Source organism: Triticum dicoccoides, chromosome 3A (genome assembly GCF_002162155.2).
Source record: "Triticum dicoccoides isolate Atlit2015 ecotype Zavitan chromosome 3A, WEW_v2.0, whole genome shotgun sequence".
Classification (NCBI taxonomy): Eukaryota; Viridiplantae; Streptophyta; class Magnoliopsida; order Poales; family Poaceae; genus Triticum; species Triticum dicoccoides.
The window spans coordinates 645643656-645660852 of record NC_041384.1 but is presented as its reverse complement, the minus strand read 5'-3'; the positions used below and the strand labels follow the sequence as shown (position 1 = coordinate 645660852).

Below are 17197 nucleotides of genomic sequence, written 5' to 3'. Positions count from 1 at the left end.
GTTTACACATCAGTGGCCTGAATACTCTCTTTCATGATCTAGAGCATCAGCAACTCCACGGTTGACAAGGTCACCCTTGATCGCCACTGCCTGCTCGTCATGGAGCCTGGGAGCATATCTTTGACATTTGTCCATGTAAAAATGATCATTTAGAACTCATAATGATTCATAAACATATATGTGATTTCAAATATAATGTTCCTTTACATTGTAGACACCATAGTGGACTAATAAAATAGGACTCACATACTTATGAACTAAAGCTAACTAAAGATCTGACTATCTCTCTCTCCAAGCTTGTGAAGCTATGCAAGCACCACACTTTGTTGCCCCACGGTTTCTTTTCTACATATGCACCTACTTTTTTCTATGCCTACTACCTATAGTTGAATAGCTCGATTAATATATATACATATTAGACATGTTGAAAAGAGAAGTAATATTACTCTGTACCAATAGTATTTAGTTGAACAACCACTACATTAATACACGCATCACTGTACCACCTCTGTACCAATATTTGTAGCAATGTGGCAGCACTTGTCTCAAGGCTTTTGGTTAAATCTATGACAGCCACTATATCTAATATCTTGACTATAATATGTGAGCCACAGAATAATATAAAGGAAAAAAATAAGAGGCGACACAGAATAAGGGGTTGTTGGGGCGCCCCCTTGTGGCGCCTCCTGAGAGGTGGTTGTGCTGTGCCAGGTAGGAGGCGACTATTTCACCCCTTTTTTTCTTGTTCTGGGTAGCACATGAATATTTTTTGTCAACCGTGCTTGTGCTCAGCCAATTGAAAGCACAATCTACATCGAGTGTTGATGCAGTACATGGTTCACATATTATAAGAAAAAGAATACAGTTGTTTGCATTCAGCATGCATCAGATGAAGTACAACAACTGAGCTTGGCATATAATGCCATGCGAGAATTCTGGTCGAAGTACCAACCTAGACAAAAGTGGATACAACTCCAAACCTATCCTCGAAAAAAGATATCAAGCTAAGTAACTAAGCTAAGGATCATTCTTTAGCAACAGATCAGTGTAAGTTCAAGACCATAGTACCATTTCTCCTTGTAACTCCTAAGCTTGAGAACACACAAATGCTTCTATAAAACCTTGAGTCCAGCACTAACATTGCAAACCATGTCAGATAACCCTACTAACAGAAACCAATAGAATCAGAAAACAAACATCAACTAACCACAAGTACTGAACACCACAAGGCAAAAGAATCAAAAATAAAATGATATATCACGACACTGCAACTTTATTTCTTTACAGCTATTGGGTATATCACTTAACCGAAAGGGAAAGTCTGCCACAAATAAGATATCAGCAGTTGGCCACCGAAACAGAGCTAAATTAATTCGCCATACAGCAGATTAGTTATATCATGTGTGAATTGACCTGAAAAGATAATTACAGAAGAAAATAAGCATGAAACTATCTAGCCGACAATGAAGAAAGATTTGTAGATACTGAAAACATACAGAAGGTTTCTTGGTAGCTAAAGATAGCAATTTGTTTTGCACTTTGTTGGTAGTTTCATGGAAACATGAGTTACCTCTAGTTGTTCACTGAGTCCTATTTCATTGTTTCAGCTACGAAGTCAGATTTTGAATTGCTACCTACCTCAAATATGAGGTGGTATATTTTTTTCTAAATGCAGGGTTTTCTTGTACCGATAGGAAGAGAACACTGCAGATTCCTAGGCAAATTTTGATTCACAAAACGTCGCTGATCCTATTCAAATTGACAAACTGAAAAGCAATGAGAACACGGGGAAGGAGCACTAAGAAACAAGTCTTGTATCTTTTAAGCAAACTAGATGACCAGTTGCGCCCATGGCGCAAAAAGCGAGATCAAGCCCATGCACATGTGACTGATTTTGAACCAACTTCATGGATACTTATATCCCATTAATTACAATATAGATGATACCATGATAGACTAAAAGGAAGTAATAAGATCGCTTGATAATAGCATACATTGGTTTACCCATTGTGCCGATGGTGCAAAGGGCGAGAGGGAACCAAGCAAGAGTGTTTAGATAATATTTAGATACGATGTTCAAACATAGTGTTATATATTCCATTGCATGGTACCAAGATGGCTAAAAACAAAGTCATGAGACCAACTCATGATAGAAAGCAAGCTGGATTACATAGCTCCATCTGCATTGGTATTTCCACACCAATTTAAAAAGATGTTTCATCTACTCTATATTATGAAGTACTGGAGCTGAAAGGATAAGGTGACGCAGAGCACATTATATGGTCGAGAAAAGTAGTGCATGACCTAGGTCTTGAACCTGAGCTATATTATGAGATGATGGCAGTGGTTGCTCATGACGCTATCAAAGGGAGTGCACGATGATATGAGTTCTCCCGCCAATTCCTCAAAGGCAAATGCATATGACACTCCTCCTTTCATATTTGCGATGTCAAAGAACTGAGTCCAGCTTCTTGTGATTGTATGATAAGCCGAGCAATGACGATGGCAGGTCTGTTTCCAGCTTTGATCAGCAAATTAGTATGCTCTTCATGCATGTGCCCCTTGAGATATTCTTGTGTGAAGTGAGTGGAAAAGTACTGCAATAGATATTAAGCATGGTTAAGATGCAGCTATGAAGATTCATAAAAAGGAGAAAGGACAGGAACAGAATACCATTTGTTGACCACTTGTTGCGAACATCTTGTTCATGGTACAGACATAGTAGGAAGAGAAATTTTGTTTCCGTCTAGTATTAAGCTGTTCAGAGTGTCAACATGCTGTTTGTATAGTGTTATCTCATTCCCAAACAAGAAAATAGTAGCTCAGCTCATCTATGTACCCATGAATGCGGACATCTATTTAATTTGAAGGCTAATTTAATTATCATGCCTAAATGTGGTATAAATGGGGCGACACCGTTAGCTTCTTACCACGGATAATGCATTTTCCATCATCCAGAGTGATCCTCCTGCATGCATATTCAGTTACTGGGCAATATGATGCCAAATCTACACAGAGAAAAAAAATGGCTATTACTTCATACCCCCTACACATCCAGAGGGATCCTCTTGTGTGCATATTCAGTTACTGTGTCACAAAATAACATGATGCCAAATGATAAGCATGTATGAGGAAAATTAAAATGTTCAATAAAGATTTCTCTAAAGGGCATATGATGCAAACTTTGAGAACAACAGGACTTCCAACTCGCTGGAACTGTAGTCGCACACATGAACATACTATGCTTCAAGTACCAGAAAGACAGTAGAACACATGGAAACAAACATGTGGATACCAATCGCTTATTCAGGCACAGAGTAAGAAGCCTATACGCAATAATGAATGGTAGTCTGATTAAAGAAGATCAGGTGTTGGGGAAAATATACCTTGTCGTCGCTGAAATTTCACTTGGAGGCATCTGTGGCGACTTGATGTGGCATGCATGAAATCTTCTTTGGTAATAGGCAAGTAAAAGTCATATTTTAGTTTTCAAGCAAGCAGACAAAGTCTGTGAATATATACTATAGTCCATGCAAAGCAGACAAGATCCACGTATTAGCAATTTATTAAAACAGGAAAAAAATCAGCATATACATTTCCACGCATTAACATCTAACCAACTAAAAACCAGAGAGAGGAAATCGAAAACTTCTATTTTTAGGCCTGACAACATTGTCACCAAAGACTGGGAAGCATGGATTGCATGCGCCAATTAAAATTTACCAGGCAAAAAATGAGACATCATTTTCCATCAACACTTATATGCCAGTTAAAAAGCATGATCCATTATGGTCTTAATAGTAAACAACTCGGATAGAAGCATAGGCTAATGTGAGGCAGTTACACATGCCGCAAAAGCATCCTAAAGACGGATGTTTTTCACAAGCTATATTAGTAGAGAAACTATTGCTCAGCTTTGTAAATCGTAACCAGAAAAAGGAAAGAGAAGCCTATGAAAAATTGCACAGGAGCACATATTAACAGAAGGAATATCCGACTAAAATATAAAATCCTATAACTTAGTCCTAGAATCCTTTCATACAAGGAGTGAAGAAATGTTTGTAGTCTCAAGAGCCTCGTCGGTACAAAATCTTTCAACTATTTTGTTACCCATGTCAATATCCATCAGTTCCAGCGGCTGCAATCAAGAGTCAAGAATAAACCAGATTGGTAATTAAACAAATGACAAATTTAAGCTCCAGTTAAGTCAAGCATATATAAAAAAAACATGCCCCTGAACTTAATTTTCGTCATTTGGGGGATGTATAGCATGGAACTGTAGATATGCCAATGGGGAGTTCTAATTCAGAGCACCTCTGAATAAAGAGTGTGCAGTAAGAAATGATAGCAGTATTTATACTCAGGGTCGCCGGAGACATGCATCGAAGGAAATATGTGCATTCTACCACCATATTTCTTGGTTGACTCAACCAAGTCACATACTTTCTCCTGCTACCGACGTCTGTGTTACTACAAGGGGAAGAAAAAAGTTCAACTATTACCACTCCACTTTCAGTATATATACGGTGCCAACAACTTGACATAGAACCTAATGTTTTCTGTGAGTTCATGGATCGGCCATTGGGAGAATATTACAGGGTGGAGGCATAAGGAGAATAATCAAATAGCAAGACTGTACAAGAAAATAAGCTGCAACTTGCAAGTCATGAAATTCTGTTTAAATTTATAGGTCATATTAGATGCATAGGAAGTACAGGTAAATACAGAAGTTCAGCTTCAAGCCACTCATCAAATATGGGGGACCTCCCTTGCTATGCCCAGACCAACAAAAATTGAACTGTCGATACAACTGGACTGACAAAATGAACTATTGAAAGGGAAACCTACTATTTTTTGTAGAACATTTTCAATTTGACAATGCAAAAAGTAGTAAACACCACAAGATGTGATTTTTTTCCCATTCCTCAATCGAGAGTAACGATCAACAACCAGCTCATGTTGCAAATATATTTCAACTGAACAAAGCAGGCTACATCCAGCAATAACTTGACCTAAGTTTCTACTTGTGACCTTTTATAGTGCTTGTTTATGCCATGAACAATAAGGAGTGGAAATTAATATATCCCGAACCAATATTTCGAAATTTGTAGAGGCCAAGTAATTCATTAATCTAATGTTTCCTGGTGAGACACACCATTCATCCATAGCGGGTTAGGCAAGCAAGCTTAACTAACCTACTGCAATGGCCGCTGCTGCACCACGAGCGTCGGGGAAGACGTCCAGGGAAGAAGGCGGCGGCGCGAGAGGCCGTGGGGCCGGAGGGTCGAGGAGCGGGGGAGGCTGGAGATGCTGAACGGCGCGGACTCGAATGGGGCTCGAGGAAGGGAAGGATTGGTCCTTTGTGCGCTAGGTTTTTGGGACGCATTAGTGCCTTTCGTGCTGGACAAAATAACTTGCAAATCAAAATCTGTATAACTTTACTCCTGAGCCTGGCCAACATTAATTAGCATGGCCCCTTTTGCTCATATTTGTACAGTCGGCAAACCTTTCCGAAATTGTATCTGAAAGAAACTGCTACTATCTTTTGCTTGTTCTCGCAAAGAATTAAATCCATAGTATGCCAAGAAGCTATGGAAAATTTGCAATTGCTTCAAAGAATATAATACATTGCAGAAATAAAATACTCTATCAGAGAGTTGGCAGGCGAGGTAGTGGGGACAGAGCAAGAACTAACTTTGAGAGGAGATGGGCAGACTCTTGCGTCGTGCCCTGGCTGACCCCTACGCTTACGCCATGCCTCATGTATCCATTCCTCATTCCTCTGTGCTGTGATAGAAATTCAGAATGGCAAATAAAAGTATTCTTAGATTGCAGCCTTCATTTCTTATCCTTTAGTAGGCATATTTGATTCTGAAGGAAGATGGGAAATATGCATATAGCAAGGAATAGTAAAAAGATGTTCTTTCAAACTTGCATGGCTATTTGTTTTTTCTGTAAACATGCCAATCTACTGCCATCTCGCTGGCCTTAATTTCTTACCTTTTCATAGATGCAAATTTGATTTTGAGCAAGTAGAGAAGCAATATACGATAGCATACATCAAGAAATAGTAGATGAATGTTCTTTCTTTTCAGCCTTAATTCTTTTCAGCATATATACGACCATCGTTTTTTCCTGTAAATACACTGATGTACTACCATCTCACTGCAAATTATGTATTGTGCAAAAGAAAAATCATTTTACTTTTCAGCATATATATACGATCATACGGTAGTCACACATATAAGCAGCACCACAAAAACAAACACACAAACACGACACCTGGAAAAACCAGGAATAGAAAGGAATTAACACGATAATAAGCAGTAAACAATATAGGGTAGAAAAGTGCAGCGCTAAGGGAAGAAGGACAAGGACAAACCTAAAAAACTATCAAAGGGATGAAACAGTAATCTGAGAGGGTGAGGCGGCATGGTGCAGATTTGGTTTACTGAAATAAAGCATTGGCAATTAACAAAAAAAATCGTCACACAAGGCCAAATATATGAATGACAAACATATTAAAATCTCCTTAAAGCTTGCAAGCCAGTAGTAATATAGGTAGGAACCATGTATTCCCCGTCACATTGAGGGAAGAAAGGGGAAACACATGGTCTGTGAGGAGATTAGGAGAACGAACAACTATAAGGACCAACGGATCTGACACGTACCTCAACCAGCTTGCCGGCGGCGCCGCCTCCATGACGAACCACGACGGCCTCCTCCATCTCCCCAGCAGCTCAAGCCCACCCTGACCAACCCGTTGCTTCTTGTCCTCGGCACCTATCTCCCCTGCTCCTTGCAACAATGGCGACATGGGAGAGAGAGAGGAGGATAGGTGGCAAGATCTGCGCCCGATCCAGAATCACGACACGCGGCGCGTGATACCGGCGACCTGCACCGGATCCGGCTGGGCCGAGAAGTGCCGCAGCCGCTGCTGTACCTCAAGCGCCGGGGAGAGAAGGCCGTGTCGGCCGCTGCGTGACGGTAGGGAAGGAGGGGATCAGGGGAGGGGAGAGCACGTGAGAGAAGGCAAGGGAGAGGAGATATTTTCACGGGTGGCCGCTGGGTGCAAACGATGACTGTAAAAAAACACCCTGCCAACCCACGATCGATTCACCCTGCTTTTCACCCGGACAGAAGCACGCACACACCGGCCGCTGCGAGGCTGGCCCATGTGTCAGTCGCTCTAGCCCGGTTACTTGGAGTACAGAAGAACGAGCGACCAGATGTTTACCACCACGATGAAAGGTACGACGTCGCTGGCCAGCGAGGCAAATCGAGTGTTTAGGACGAATTTGAAACGGGGATGGCGCTAGAATGGCGGGTTGGGTAGCTGGATTTATATGTTCAATGATCAGACCAAATTAAGCACAAGGCAATCCCATGTGAAAAGATGAAGATGCAACAAATAAGCTAGATCATCGGAACATAGTAATAAGATTAGAGGAGCTACACTTACATGGGCAAGCTTAGCCTGATCCTGCTGCTGTCGACACATGGCATATTAGGAGAGGATGATCTTGGAGGAAAGGTAAAAATTACAAGGTCTGATCACAACCACAGTTTGTTATGATCCATATACTACTACATTATTATGCAAGGGCGGTGTGTTACCTCTTGTTATGATCCTCTCACAGAGACACGGTTCACTGCAGACAACTTTAATCCTTGGCTTTATGGCACAGTGGCATTTACAATGGCAGCTATCTGAATAGTCGAGCCAATCAGTGTGTCAAACACAACATCATTAAAAAATCTTAGGGACAATGGCACTTGCTACTCGGTGTACATACATACCTTCATCTCACTGATGCAAATCAAGTCATCGACCCTCACCACTTCCATAATGTGTCTATTACTGGAACTCTAGTAAGACGGAATGCAAACACAAGAGGACTACAATCAGCATAAGCCTAGAAAGAGTAGTCGTATTAGAAATAACAATCAGATTATGATAATATGATTACAACAATGCATTGACAACCAAGACTGGAGTTAACCAAGAATACGACAGAATTGCATGGCTCTCAAATAGTGCCCATTATTGTCTGCCATCTATTTTTGCTGGAAAGCCATCAATTCAAGACAAATTTACATCTTCCACATAAATCATTGACGTATCATCTAAGAATATTTGAACAACTGAGATGGATGATTCATTGACCTTAGACATAGTGCCACTTTTACGAGCAGATATGCAAAGAAATCATGTTGATCCTATTACATGCCGCTTTGGTAGTAGCATAGAAGATTGCACCAAAAACAGAAAGGCTAAGAACGCAAGCATAGAAGAATCCACCAAAGCAAAGAACATGGATAATAATCAAGCTTGATTGATAAAGAAGGAATGTGCATATCTAGCAAGTGGACTGTAACGTCTTGCGGCCAAAAAAATAGAAAAACGATCTTGATATATTGTTTGGAAACTTTACCAGCCAGGCAGGCAGCCATGATAAGCTCATTAGTTAAAATAAGGGTAATGTGTAAGAAAATCTAACATATACCAAATAAATGACAATAGTGCATAATCAGCCCAGCTCTTCCTAGAATGTAGTAGGCCTCTAACTAAATATATACAAGTTTTTTGTTAAACCAAAAGGTGTTTTTCCTTTTCATATAAAAGGATGACTCTTAAACCTGTACACGCGGCTAAATTAAAATATTGAAAGTTGTTCAAACAGTGAGAACCCTACACACCCAAACATGCAGCCAAAGAGTAAATTACTTAATGGGCAAGGAACCTCACTTGCAGGGCAGCACAATATGAATAGTCGTCTCCTAGTTTTGCAACCAAAGTAGTACTCCCTCCGTCCAAAAAATAATGTCGCCAGCATAGTTCATTGGCATTTTTACAAAAAAAAAGTCCTCTGTAAACCTCACTCTAATTACCCCCTTTCCTTCTTCCTCCGTCCCCCGTCGCTCGCAGTAGCAGCCTAGGCCCCAGCCACCAACGGCACTCAGCCTCATCAACTGTCGCGCGGGCAAGGCCCATCTACGCCACCGAAGGTGCCCCTGCCCACCTGTGCCGCATGCCAACGAGCGATGTCCATGATTTGACGCGATCAAGTACTCCAGGGCTTTGGATTTATTTGAATTTATTTGGAATAATATCAATAGGGATACTACAAGGACTAAGAAGAAGCTGAATTTATTTAACATACTTAGCCTCATTTATAAATTAGAAATTAGCTACCAAACGTCTTTTATGGTCATTCAAGGAACATCATTGACAAGCACATAATTTCTAAATTACCATAGGAGTAATTGGCTTTGAAAATTTTAACCTGCCACATTCTTGATTTCTCAATGTAACACAAGCAGTGCATAAATTGGATTATTCTGTGGTGAACATTTTGCTGTAAGTGTTGACTAAATTCAGAAATGTGTGTGTACCTGCAGTACAGCCGTAGCATCAATCTGTACAATAATTGTGAGTTTACCTGCAGTAGTAGCAATATCCAGTTAACTCAATGCCATAACCAAGTGTACATGAGCACTATTCAACTCTATTTCTGTGTGTATCCATCACAAATTGTGAAAATGTGAAATTCAGTTAGAGCAAAGTGTCCATCACTGATATCTATGGAGCAAAGAAATTCAGTTAGAGCAAGTGTTGTTTTTTTCTCCCCTCGCAATTCACGTTAACTTCATTTTTACACTTCAAAGCAAAGAAATGGAAAGAAAGAGAAAGAATGCACAAGTTTTAGTGTTCAAGTTTGTTTGAGAGCACAACACATGTTTGCAAAGAAGCTTAATTAAACTTTGAGTGGGCAGTTTGGCCAAAAGTTTCAGAGTAAACAAGTAAACAACAGAAGCATCATGCCAGGCTAGTAAAAACACAGGGTGACTTGATTATAAAAATGACTTAAACTCAAGTTCAGTTACATAATGAGAACAAAATTTCTGAAGGAAGAATAATCATATTTTGAAAAAAACATAATTTAATTTCTGAAGGCAGAATAATCCATACTCCTGCCAAGTACAGATGGAGGACCATTCAAATTTCAATTACTCAGTCAAAATTCATTTAAATTTTCTTAAGATTATTTCCATCAAATTTGCTTTAGGACTAATTTGACACAACAACTGACACTTTTAAGTTACTCTTCCTCAAAATATTGTCTAACTTAGATGGACTGCAGTAATGGCCAAATTTATTGAGCACACATTGAGTAGCTACACATCCAATACTTTCACTTTGACTGAATTTGTTGAGTATGTACACATTCAATACTTTCACTCTTGATTGAATGTTTCAGAATTCAGTTCACTGACAAACATGATTATAATAGGAATAGGGTGTAATGTGAACAGGGTGTAGTTTCAGAATTCAGATCCTTTGTGCACTCTTCAGTCAACTTATATTCAGAATCACAAGCACAAGCAACTTCAGTCAAGCAACCTTACAGCGCAGCGGATGATGCCGACACAAGCAACTTCAGTCAAAATCTTTTAGTTTTGACAGTCAAAAAAATAATAAGTAGGCCTCAAGCCTTGCAATTTTTGAGAAGCATTGTCCAGTGTGAAATGAGCTCATGAATTCAGTTAACAATGAGCCTGAATCTATGTCTAATCTATGTCTACGGTGAAGGGACAGAGAGAGAAATATGGGGCTTTGAGGAGGGAGGGGGAGACTGACACGGTGATCGAGAAGGCGCCGACGAGGGGGGCGACGCCCCAGAGCACCACCGCCTGCCGGATCCAGTGCTCCACGTCCAGCAGCTGGTCCAGCAATCAAACCTGCAAGCATGCAAAGGCAAATTAGAATCCCATGGAGTAGCGATGCATGGTTTGGTCGTTCAAGAGCTAGGAGACGCGCCGGCGGCAGTAGCAGCAGAAGGCGCTGACGAGGCGAAGGTGAGCGGCAGTGCGGGTGACGCGATGGAGCGAGCGGCGGTGTGGAGAGAGGAATATGCCGAGGAGCAGCGGCTGGGCACGAGGATGAATATCCAGATCGAGCATGCCGCGGCTGGTGGGCATCGGCGTCTGCCCTCCGTCGGCCCAGGACGCGCGACGAAGACGACAGGTCGGGCCCCTCGCCGGACAGCACGCCATCCGGTTTTGGTGGCGGCGAACGCACGCTAGCCGGTCGCCGCTGCTGGCGGCGGAGGGAGGCAGCGTCCCCAGGCGCCTCGCGATGGGCCGCTTCGCCGACCTCAACCATGGGTGGTGGGTGGAAGCATCGCCCAGGCGGCTGTGGCGGCGCTGGAGAGGGAGGAGGGGGCACTGGAGGTGAAGGGAGGTGGAGGACGTGCGGTGCGAGGGTTTCGCTCAACAGCTTTTCCTTTTTTCCCTCTTATTTCCTGCAACCCACACATTCGACGTGCGCCACGTGGCACGCATGAGCAAGCCCCTTTGATGCACACCTTATTGTTTTGGATTGGAAGGGGGCTTCTTTTATCAAAAAAATCTATGCTAATTGCATTGTCTTTGGAATGCAAGACCACTTGTTGCTAAGGACACAATTGCCAAATGGTGGTTGCATAGAAGAAAAGCCAAAGATTCCAAAAAGTTGGCTCTTTAGCAATAGCAACAAACACAATAATAAGCCTCAAGTCGCACAAAAACTACTTTTATCCATTTCTAAACCGAACTGGCTGGATGCTCAACTTGTTTATTGGGGTAGAGCATGCACACTGGATTTGTTAGGAACCAAAGGAGTAGCGCTATTCAATTGGGAAGCGCGTTAGCCGGTCGTGGCGTCAACGACCGCTGTGATGATTCCATTGTAGCCGGAGGCTTTTCTTTCCTTAATTCGTGATGATGGTGAATTTTCATGGTTACTGTTTTCTGGCGGCGGCGATGCATCTTCCGGGTCCCTATATGGAGGAAATTTGTGATTCGCGTAGTTGTCGTGCATCGGTTATTTTGCACATGGCAACGCGACCCCATGCTGCTAACCGTCTCTACGGGGCGCAATGTCAGCGGGTTTAGCGTCCTATTGGAGGTTCCTGACAACTTGCTTCAGTTATTGAATGTCTCCCGCTCAATGCAAAGGTTTGGATTGCTCTACATGGTCCAAGATGGCATCTAGCGACTCAACTTCTGGTTCTCCGTGTGAGTGGTCTAAATTGGCTCTGTGTGGGTGGTCATGCCTCTCGGTGGCATTTTTTTAGAAAAGGAGGATTACCCCCGGCCTCTGCATTCAGACGATGCATGCAGCCATTTTATTATTTTTTCATAAAGACCTTACAAAGTAGTACATCATGTAGTCTGAAGCCACCATCTTAGGCAACAATCGTCGCTACTCCTATCCACTTAATGAAGGGGTGCCGATAGTCCCTAATACCAAACATACATCGCATCAAAGCCTACCATCTAAAGCCGGAGGCCCCAACCAAGCAACATATTTGGTTTGGGGTACAAACCGGTCTGACGCACTCTCATGTGTCGTCGCCGCCGTCTTCCACCAATCCATCTTCAGAGCAACTAACGCACCGACCTTGCCAGGCCTCTCTGCCATTGATGCCACCATGACGCCAGAAAGCGTCCTCCTCCTGTGCGAGTCCATCTCCGCGCATCGGACACCGTGTCTCCACTGCGCCACGCTGCCGAGATCCGTCGCCATCAATGTGTAAGACGAAGCTCCATCAAAGAGGCCGTCCATTGGTCCCTCGAGCCCATGTACACCTCCAAGAATGACGCCCCCAAGGGGGAAACGACACTAGAGCACTGCCGTCATCTGATCTAGGGTTTCCCCCGGAGGTAGCGGATAGAGGTCTGGAGCTTCTCCACAGCGATGCCTTCAAGAAGGTAACATCACAAAAGAGTGCCGACGTCGCTGGTCTTGGCAACAAGCCGAGAAGGAGGTTTTCACCCGGATCCGCTCGACAAACCTCTATCAAGCATCGTGTGTACGGGTCGCCACCGATCTGAGCCAGTGCGCAGCGAGCAGGCCGCACCGACCAGATCAGATCTGTCCGGAGGCTAGACCACTCACGGCGCCTACCCGTCCACTAGGCCCTCCATGCCGCCACAGCCGATCCGAGGTCAGATGGCCCGTAGCCATTGATCTAGTAGTCAACGCAGCAAGGACGGCCATCGCGCCCGCAGCCATCGCTACCGAAGGCGAGCCGGTTGACGCACCGCCATCAGTCAAGGCAGGAACGCCCGCCACACCACCAAGGCCAGATCGGCCATGCCTCCTCACACCGCGGGGCTCTGGACCATATCCCCATGGCGCAGGAGAGAGGGCGACCCCCACCACCACCGTCTGCCCCTAGGCTATAGGTCGGCGGCATCCTTCGGCGGCGGCGGAGGGAGGGAGGGAGGGAAGGAAGGAGAGCCCCCGACGGCTAGGGGCCTCTTGGTGGCATGAGATAGTCGGAGATGACGGGCATCCCTAAGTGCTCCTCGGCAACAAGTGTTGCACGTACATGGTTCTAATTTTGTGGCTAGGTGATGGCAGTACATGGCGACCCGGCCGGGTGGTGCTCTGTGAGTGCAAGGGCTCATGTTCTAGGGGTGAAAACTCTAGGTACGACCTTCATTGGTTGAACCTAGCAATGTTGTTGTTCAGGCAGCGTTCTCTTGTTGAAGGCATTGCATGGAGTTTAGTCAGGTTCCTCTCCTAGATGAAAACCCATGACATGGCCACATTGGTTGGGTCAAATAGTACGAGGCATGATACAAAATCTATTAGGAGTAACTCAATACCTAAAGGACAGTTACCAATAATAGCAGGATGCTACTTTGTGTATGCTCTGTTCATGTGCACAAATAGTCAAATACAAAGTTGTTCTCGGTTAATCATCTTGAAGAGTCTGACCGAATGAAATGCACCCACGGACCTTTCGTTGCACATCTCCCCAACCAACCATGTTTGAAGTTTTTGTTGTCTTTATATACCACCCATGTTTGAGTCTTTGCTACATACAATTGATTCATCAAACAAGATACAATAGTGAGGTTATACCAGCCAAATCAAGGCACCAAGGAGGGGAAGTGGTGTAGTAAAGTGGTATCTAGCAGACGTGTCAAGAAACGGGAAGAGAATATGGAAGAAGATGTAGCTAGGAACCATAGAGTTTTGATGTGTGTCTTAGGAATAGGTGGCATTGGGGAAAATTGGCGGAAAAAACTAGTAAACAACACTGTTCTAGTGGTCCGACCTCTCATTGGTATGGCAGGTAGTCGTTTACACGTTTTAGCCCAACCATTTGGCCATCCTCTTGATTTGGTCGTCAAGTTCCTTCCGGCTTCCGCGGCCATTTATGCGAACACAAGAAGTATTGACCTTGTCAACGAGCACCCCCTCCCTGTGTTCTGCCCACTCTTCCCTTCATGAGTGATTCTTGTGGTTATTCCCCTCCCTGATAGCTTGACAAGACAAATAAAAGCTAGGGGGATATAGCTACACGCCCGAGATACATCGTGGCCCTTTGCTTCCAAATCTAGTGACTAGTGAGTGTATGAGTACAAAGCCTATTATCTTGGGAGTTGAGTGCTTATCAAATGCGAGTTCCCCAAATATCATTTGTATTTTAGAACACCTGATTAATTGCAAGAAACCATGCATTATTTGAGTTTCTATAGAGAAAAATAAAATCAAACAGGCTCCAAGAAACTATAGATATTGCACAGATGCAAGTCCTTTTTCTATAGCTTAATAGTTCACTGTCCGATATACTAGTGAAAACCCCCTAGGGGATACTATAAAAAATATGGAAAACATAAGACAGGGGGGTTGCAAATAGTTCATCCCACATTGATTGTTCTTTTGCACATGCACATCCAAAACACTAGATAAAATGTTTTGCTTGGCGTGAGGTTTGTCCCACTAATATTAGATGCAAAGCAACATTAGAGGTGTTGCACATTGGATCGCATGGCGCGCTGAGATTTGCCCCACCAAGCCAACTACCCAAGGCGCGGCGATACTTGTGATATTTCTGCTTGGAGCATGTTTTGTTTTCAGTTTTCTGAATGTTAAATGCCATTGGATGAGTTACTTTTTATCAACATTGGAAACATTTCATATTATCAACATTGGGGGTTTTCTTGACCAGAGTGGCGGATGCTGGTTTCCTACCGCCTACCACGACGCTTGGCCTGTAAGGCTTGGCGACGCACCTGATGAGAGGCACTGACGCTTGTATCGCACCGTTGCGGCGGCGACGCGCTGAAATGGGTGAAAATTGGGCAGGCCAAATGCGCCGACGAGCGTTCCAGCGGGAACAAAATTGGTCGCGTGCGCTGACACTAGTTCTTATCCATCCCCGTGTGCGATTTCTGCAACAGTGCACGTGAAGTAGTTGATAATAACAAAAAACAATCGCACACAGTTATAGTAAACGTACCGTATGTGATAACTGTAGACTAAGCAAATAGTTCATTTCAATAAAACGTCTGCAAAACATCGCCACAAGCCATGAAAAATGAACTGTGCTTGATATCACATAACAATACACACAATTATTTTATGGCAATTGTGTGCAAATAATCACAAACAGTTTTTTAGAAAAAGTGTGTGTGATGAGCCCAGCTTCGCACACGTTCGTATTTTTGACACATGGTTCTAATTTTTTATTGTGTCCGATGTGCTTATCACACACGTTTTTCGTCCATTGTGTGCGAAGTTGGGGTCTTAATAGCACGAAACTGTACTAGTGTGAGATACGCGCTTGTTGTTCCATACTTGGATTCGGGCATTCAGCTGGAATTGTATAACTTCAAATCATAAGCTTGAACTAAGGCTATCAAAATGTCTAATTAAAAATGTTTTGCAGAACCTTTACATGTATAGACTAGAAACATTTTCCCTTTTACTTTCATACGCAAAATGCAGCAAAAAGTTAGCCAAATAAAAAACTAAAAACCGAATTCTTGTGTGCAGCTAGAATTCTGACCCATTTGTTGTTGCATACATACATGGCAAGAAATCTTAATGTGATATTTGAATGAGTACAAGGCATATGTTACAGAATCTATCAGGACTGATTCCATACCTACTGGATGTTCGTCAATAATACTACGATGCTATTTTGCGCATGCTCTATTCTTGTGCACAAATACAGATGTGTAGCATGTGCTCTCAGTTAATTGTCTTGAGGAGTCTGACCGAATGAAATGCACCCATGGACCTTCCCTTGCAACCATGAATGAAGTTTTTGATGTCTTGATATACCACCCACGTTTGAGTCTTCGCCATATACCATTGATTCATCAAACGATGTACAATGGTGAGGTGGTTACATCCAAAGCAAGCACCTAGGAGAGAAAATGGTCGAGTGAAGTGGTACCTAGTAGCCTTGTCGAGAAGCCAAAAATGAAAGAGCATAAAAGAATTGGAGTCTGGATGTGTGTCTTAGTTACGTGAAGAATAGGAGGCGTTGGGGGAAACTGATGGGCAAATATGGAAGGCAGTATTGTTTTTATGCCCTGGTATCTTGCCATTTCCTGCAAGGGTGCTCTTCCACTAGTGGCCCAAACTAGGATCTGGGGCGCACCTCCGTGCTCTTGCACCACAAAACTGACACGCGAGCCCAGATTGGTCGGTAGATCTAGGACACACCAATGCTCCTGCTCATTACTTTCCTGGGCTGCTTTGTGAATATTAGGAGGACGCCCGACTAAACTGTAATGGTAATCGTAGCTATATTAAGGCAACAGAGACAATGTATTCTCCAATCCATGCAAGCTGCATTGTATTAGTAACTTCTTTCGGATTAATTATGGCTCAGGGAACTAAGATATTTAGTAACATGGTTGGAATTAATAAACCACCAGAGGGATTTGTGAAATTATATGTGGATGTCGCTTTTGACGATGAAACAGGCTACATCAGCTCCAGTTGTTGGGGTAGCTCGTCTCTGCCATTCATCGATACACGGTCAACTGCTGAAGCGTGTGCTCTTTAGAATGGTTTGATCACTGCAAGGACCGTAAGGCGCAACAGACTCCTAGTCGAAAGTGATTGCATTGAAGTTGTGAAAGTCATGCAAAATGGTGGTAACTCTCTAGGCGTGGCTGCAGCTATTTACAAGAATGTACTTTTCTATGTTGTAATTCTACACATGTAATTTTCTCGCATTGCCCATAATCTAGCTAGATTTAGCGAGGGGAACCACTCTTGGCAAGAACCTCCAGATTTTATTTGTTGTGTTTCAGCTGATGATGTAACTGTGATACCAAATCAATAAAAACCCGCCATGATGGCTTTCCTAAAAAAAGATGTTCAGTAGCATGAAAGCAG

General features: G+C 43.1%; 1 protein-coding gene across 29 annotated transcripts; it reads right to left on the bottom strand.

The window, feature by feature from the left end:
* Positions 1 to 1235: 1235 nt before the first annotated feature.
* Positions 1236 to 11256, bottom strand: LOC119269885. Of its 29 annotated transcripts, XR_005133833.1 has the most exons (9): positions 10643 to 11256; positions 9397 to 9443; positions 7801 to 7869; positions 6672 to 7710; positions 5696 to 5787; positions 3387 to 4138; positions 2931 to 3008; positions 2674 to 2757; positions 2069 to 2597 (listed from the first exon to the last, which is right to left on the bottom strand). XR_005133833.1 is itself a non-coding variant. In XM_037551814.1 (6 exons), the coding sequence occupies exons 1-5, from the start codon at positions 11056 to 11058 to the stop codon at positions 7678 to 7680; spliced, it is 486 nt and encodes a 161-aa protein (XP_037407711.1). In that variant the 5' UTR covers positions 11059 to 11256; the 3' UTR covers positions 1236 to 1413; positions 7618 to 7677. The 29 variants fall into 29 exon arrangements, 3 of the variants coding, with proteins under 3 accessions (XP_037407711.1, XP_037407712.1, XP_037407710.1); XR_005133828.1 differs by having other exon boundaries at positions 2069 to 2757; XR_005133825.1 differs by lacking the exon at positions 2674 to 2757.
* Between the last annotated feature and the right edge of the window lie 5941 nt (positions 11257 to 17197).